We start from the raw sequence: 6,000 nt of genomic DNA, 5'->3' as shown, positions 1-6,000 counted from the left end.
CGCTGCCTGCACACAGCCCCTAGCTACCCCCTGCCTGCACCCTGAGCGTTTTTCAGACTTTTTGAACTGAGTCCCCCCTTTGAGTTCTATTTTTTGGTTGTGGCCTCCCACAACCCAGACAGGCTGGGTGGTCTGCTGAGGTGAATCAGGGGTTGAGGTGGTGCTTCCTCCTTGGACCCTGTTGTGTGGAACCGAGCCCCGCCAGCCCTTGCCCCCGCAAAATAGAAGTCAAACTATGCCTATGCACAGGGGTCCCCCCCCCACTCCCAAGTGGCCCTGGAGTTTTTAATAGCATGTTGAGGGGGGCCTCAGCAAGAAAAAGGTTGCGAATCCCTGGATTAGATGACCTTAAGGTCCCTTCCAGTCCTATGATTAAGAAACTATTAGTTTTGAGTTAAAGCTAGTTTCCTAATTTTATATGTCTAGCAATCTTACTCAATACCCACTAGCTAGTAAAACTGACCAATTGTTTATTGGATATACAGAAGACTACAGAAAGTTGTAAGAAGACACTGACTAGTGGGTCAATTAATTGCATTTCTTTTATCTTTTTGCACTGGGGGTAGGGGTAATATTTAAATGCAAACATACCTGTCTCATTCTGCATTATCCAAACTTTGAGTTCTACAAGACTGTGTGCATAAAAACACTCATCTTCTCTTAAACAGCCATAACGCACCTCATGCCTGCACAGGTCAAGCTGACACTGAGCATGAAAGGAACGGATCTTGGAATACTTTACTGTAGTTTCTCGCAAAATGTGGACAAGGCACCTGTTTTTGAAAAGAAATCAATATTTTAAGCATTGTGTAAAGTTACTGACCTTCCTTGTGCATATGGAAAACATGCAACATGTCCATTCTTTCCACCTCATATTTGATTTTAATTTTGACAGCTCTTTAAAAAAAATCTTATATTCTGCTAGGCAGAGTAATCCTAGATCACTGTTTGTGTAATTTTTACAAGTGAATTGTGTGTGTGACTCTGAGGTCTTTCCACTTAAGGAATTAATTATTAAAACTTTGGAAAAATGTGAGTTTATATATCAGCATGCACCACAAATTGGTAAATTTGAACTTTAAAGTAACAAATAGGAAGTATTCAGAGCCCTTTGTGATCCTGGATTCTACTGTCACGGAAACTGCCATGGAATTACATAGACACCCACTCTCCTTCCTCTGATGTATGTGTACACACAACTCCTACAGAAGTCAGTGAGTAGACTGTGTACAGCCAAGGGCATCATTTGTCAAGAACAGATTTTTAAGGCTAGAAGAGACCACGAAGGTCATCTAGTCCAACTTCCTGCATAAAACACAGGCCATAGGATTTCACCCCAGTAACCCTTGTATCAAGCTTACACGTCTCTAGCTTAAGCAGAAATTACGTTGGGCTTGTCTACAGATAGCAGTAATGTGCACTGTTGGAGGATGAGGGTGATTTCTAAAGCACACTAGCATGTTGCACACTAACCGGTCCATGTAGACCCTACTGGCAGAGACTAAAAGTTCCCTGGTGTGCTTTAACATAGTACTGATTCAAAGCTGTTGGCATGAACTAAAAGTTCTCTAGTGCATTTCAACAGGGTCTATACAGAGCACAACACATTAGTGCACTTTACAAAAAAACACCCCAGTAGTGCTCATTACTGCTCCTTGTAGGCGTGCCTTTAAAGTCTCCAAGTGATGAAGAACCCATCACGTTACTAGGAAAGCTGTTCCAATAGTTACTAATGATTTGTACTGCAGTAGCTCCTTGAAGCCCCCAATTATTGACCACTGTGGTAGGTACTACAAGCACAAATGTACCAAGAAGCTTATTTACCCTCATTTAAAAATTTGCATTTTATTTCCATTTTCAGTTAGTCTAGCTTCAACATCCAGCCACTTAGTCTGCTAAATTAAAAAGTCCTCTACAATATCAGAAATCTTTTCCCTGTATTGGTGCATCTAGACCACAATAGCTCTCTCTTAACCTACTCTTTGATAAAAGAAGGTTACTCACCTTTGTAACTGTTGTTCTTCGAGATGTGTTGCTCATATCCATTCCAATTAATTGTGCGTGCGCCGCGTGCACAATTGGAGAAATTTTCTACCCTAGCAACACCCGGTGGGTCGGCTGTGGAGCCCCCTGGAGTGGCACCTTCATGGCACTGGATATATACCCCAGCTGGCCCAGCGCCCCCTCAGTTCCTTCTTGCCGGCAACTCCGACAGAGAGGAAGGAGGGCGGGTTTGGAATGGATATGAGCAACACAACTCGAAGAACAATAGGTAGTAAGGTGAGTAACCGTCTTTTCTTCTTCGAGTGCTTGCTCGTATTGATTCCAGTTAGGTGACTCCCAAGTCTTACCTAGGCGATGGGGTCGGAGCGAGATATCGCTGAATGCTGAACTGCTGAACCAAATGCAGCATCGTCTTTGGACTGCTGGACTATTGTGTAGTGGGAGACAAAAGTATGCACTGACGACCAAGTGGCAGCTCTACAAATTTCTTGAATTGGAATCTGTGCCAGGAAAGCAGCTGATGAAGCTTGGGCCCTTGTGGAATGGGTGGTGAGGTGCATGGCTGGGGCGCCGGCCAGGTCGTAACAAGCACGGATACAGGACGTGATCCAAGAGAAGATACGCTGTGAGGAGACCGGGAGGCATTTCATCCGGTCGGCCCCGGCAACAAATAGCTGGGTAATCTTTCTGAAAGGCTTCGTACGTTCAATATAGGAGGCGAGGGCCCTATGAACGTCGAGGGACTGCAGCCGTTGCTCCCTCTGTGTAGCGTGAGGCTTTGGATAGAAGACTGGGAGGAAAATGTCCTGGTTGACGTGAAAAGTTGACACCACCTTGGGAAGAAAGGCAGGGTGAGGGCAAAGCTGCACCTTGTCTTTATGGAAAACCGTGTACGGCAGTTCCGACGTGAGGGCTCTGATCTCAGATACGCGCCTCACTGAAGTGATGGCTACAAGGAAGGCTGTCTTCCAAGAGAAGTAGAGGAGTGAGCAGATGGCCATTGGCTCAAACCGTGGTCCCGTGAGTCTGGAAAGGACTAGGTTAAGGTCCCACGCCGGGACCGGTTGTCGCACCTGCGGGTAGAGACGGTCCAGTCCCTTAAAAAAAACCTACTGACCGTCGGGTTGGAGAAGGCAGAGCGACCATGTTCTCCTGGGTGAAAAGCTGAAATGGCTACCAGGTGCACCCTAATAGAGGAGATCGCTAGACCCTGCTGTTTTAGGGATAGGAGATAGTCCAGGAGGAGAGGCACCGATGCCTGCAAAGGGGGTGTGTCGCACTGAGCGCACCAGCAGAAGAAACGCTTCCATTCGGCCAGGTATGTGACTCGGGTGGAGGGTTTCCTGCTACCTATCAGAACCTGCTGCACCAAGTGTGAGCAGAGTAGGTCCGACTGAGTTAGCCATGCAGCATCCACGTGTGAGATGGAGGGACTGCAGGTCGGGGTGACAGAGGCAGCCGTGGTCTTGTGAGATCAGGTCCGGCCAAAGCGGGAGTGGAATCTGAGCGTCTACCGATAGCTCCAGCAGCATGCTGTACCAGTGTTGCCTGGGCCACGCAGGGGCGACCAGAATCAGACATGCTCTGTCCCTGAGTACCTTGAGCAGGACCTTGTGGACTAGCGGGAACGGAGGGAAGGCGTAGAACAGCTAGTCCTTCCACAGGATCGGGAAGGCATCTGACAGCGAACCTGGGGAACTCCCCTGGAGAGAACAAAACATTCTGCACTTCCGATTGCTGCGTGAGGTGAACAGGTCGACCTGGGGAAATCCCCACCTGAGGAAGATGGAGTGGATGACATCTGGACGAATCGACCACTTGTGAGACTGGAAGGACCTGCTGAGGCGATCTACCAGTGTGTTCTGGACCCCCGAGAGAAAGGACGCCACCAGATGGCTAGAGTAGGCTATACAGAACTCCCACAGATGAATGGCTTCCCGACAGAGGGGGGGAGACCAGGCTCCCCCTTGCTTGTTGATGTAGAACATGGCCATGGTGTCTGTGAGGACTGCCACACAACGCCCATTTAGACGCTCCCAGAATGCCTGACATGCCAGGCGCACTGCCATCAGTTCTCATACATTGATGTGTAGAGATAGCTCGGCTGCGGTCCATAGACCCTGTGTTCGGAGGTCCCCTAGGTGGGCGCCCCATCCTAGGGATGGAGCATCTGTGACCAGGGACAAGGATGGTTGAGGGGCGTGAAATGGGACCCCTTCGCATACAGTCCTGGGAACCAACCACCAGTGGAGAGAGGTTAGGACCGCTTCTGGGACAGTGAACACCATACTCAAGTTGTCCCGACCTGGACGATATACTGTTGATAGCCAGGCCTGAAGTGAGCGGAGCCGCAATCTGGCATGCCTGGTCACGTACGTGCAAGAGGCCATGTGCCCCAGAAGGCTCAGACATGTTTTTGTCTTCCTCCACTAGGGCTCCAAACTCGTCCCTGGACTTCAGAGGCACAAGTTCTTTGAATTTTAACATGGAGTTCCATGAATTATAGTCATAGTGGCTCAGGAGTGCCTGCTGGTTCGCGACCCTGAGCTGCAGCCCCCCGGAGGAGTAAACCTTGCGCCCGAACAAATCAAGGTGCCTGGCGTCCTTTGATTTGGGTGCCGGGGCCTGTTACCCATGCCGCTCCCTTTCGTTCACCGAGGCCACCACTAGTGAACACAGCTGAGGGTGAGTGTATAGGTACTCATACTCCTTGGAGGGAACAAAGTATTTCCTCTCCACTCCTCTAGCCGTTGGAGGGATGGAAGCAGGCGTCTGCCAGGTCTACTGGAAGAGGACCCAAGATTGTTATCCCCGCCACTGCCTCATCTGGCAAAGATGAGGAGCATGCCACAGGGGCTATAGGGTCCAGTGGAACCTCCTGTTGTGATGGGTCCTGCTGCCTGGGGTCCTCTACGCTGGGGCCTAGAGCTTGTCCAGGGGTTGGGGTTGCAGTTTCCATACCCCCCTGGAGCAGGACGGCTTATGGTGGCCTCTGGCACCTGAGGCACTGAGTGGGAGGCCCCTGACGGTACTCCCTGGGCTTGGTATGTGTCGGGGAGCCTGTGCGCACCAGACTCAACAGCTCCTCCCTCGGTGCCGGAGTCAACGGTCCCAACATCGGCACTTGCGCACTCGGTCGCTCCGTAACTGGATGAGACTCTGAGGTTGGCCTCAGGGGTGCCGACAACTGCTGAGGCAGATCTGTTGCCTCTGGTGCCGCTTCTGGCCAGGCGAGAGAGATCGGCACCGGACCAATTGTGCCGGTTGTGGTGCTGGGGAAGTCCGGTGCCACGGGTCTCTGCTAGAGTCCATCCGTGGTGCAGTACCTGCTGCTGTCGCCGGGGCGCTGCGCAACGAAGCACCCGGTGCCGGGTCTCGGCGCACTGCTGGAGGATACGGGCTAAGAGCCGCCTCCATTAGGAGCTGCTTCAACTGAAAGTCTCGCTCCTTTTTGGTCTGGGGCCGGAACGCTTTACAAATCTTGCACTTGTCAGCCTGGTGAGACTTCCCTAGGCACTTCAAGCAGGAGTCGTGGGGGTCGCCCGTTGGCATAGGCTTGGAGCAGGCTGAACAAGGCTTAAAGCCCAGAGCCTTGGGCATGAGCCCAAGAGGCAGGTGGGGAGGAGGGGAAAGACCCCTTCCAACCCACTCTCCTAACTCTATGTACACAATAACTACACTAACTATAATAACAATTATATAAACTATGGGGAAAAAGAACTCTAGGGAAAGTGGAGAACATCAAAGTTCCACACCGTCACGAGCGGTAAGAAGGAACTGGGGGACGCTGCGCCGGCTGGGGTATATATCCAGCGCCATGAAGGTGCCACTCCAGAGGGCTCCACAGCCGACCCACTGGGTGTTGCTAGGGTAGAAAATTTCTCCGACAATCGTGCGCACGCGTGTCCACACCTAATTGGAATCGATATGAGCAAGCACTCAAAGAAGAACTGGAAGAAATTAAATTTAAATCTCACTATACACAGGCCTTTATTT

At 50.7% G+C, this 6,000-nt stretch overlaps 1 protein-coding gene across 2 annotated transcripts in view; it reads right to left on the bottom strand.

Annotated features, from left to right (window-relative positions):
- The window catches only part of ZC3H7A (zinc finger CCCH-type containing 7A), a 64,048-nt gene that overhangs the window by 8,911 nt on the left and 49,137 nt on the right, over nucleotides 1–6,000 (bottom strand). For both annotated transcript variants that reach the window (XM_024217818.3, XM_024217819.3), the window contains exon 16: nucleotides 592–773. In XM_024217818.3, the coding sequence (XP_024073586.1) occupies nucleotides 592–773 (182 nt within the window). The remainder of the gene's footprint in view (nucleotides 1–591; nucleotides 774–6,000) is intronic.

This window comes from Terrapene carolina, unplaced genomic scaffold (genome assembly GCF_002925995.2).
Source record: "Terrapene carolina triunguis isolate 2854851 unplaced genomic scaffold, T_m_triunguis-2.0 Scaffold93, whole genome shotgun sequence".
NCBI lineage: Eukaryota > Metazoa > Chordata > Testudines > Emydidae > Terrapene > Terrapene triunguis.
Note: the sequence above shows the minus strand (reverse complement) of the source record. Positions and strands in the feature narration are given on the sequence as shown.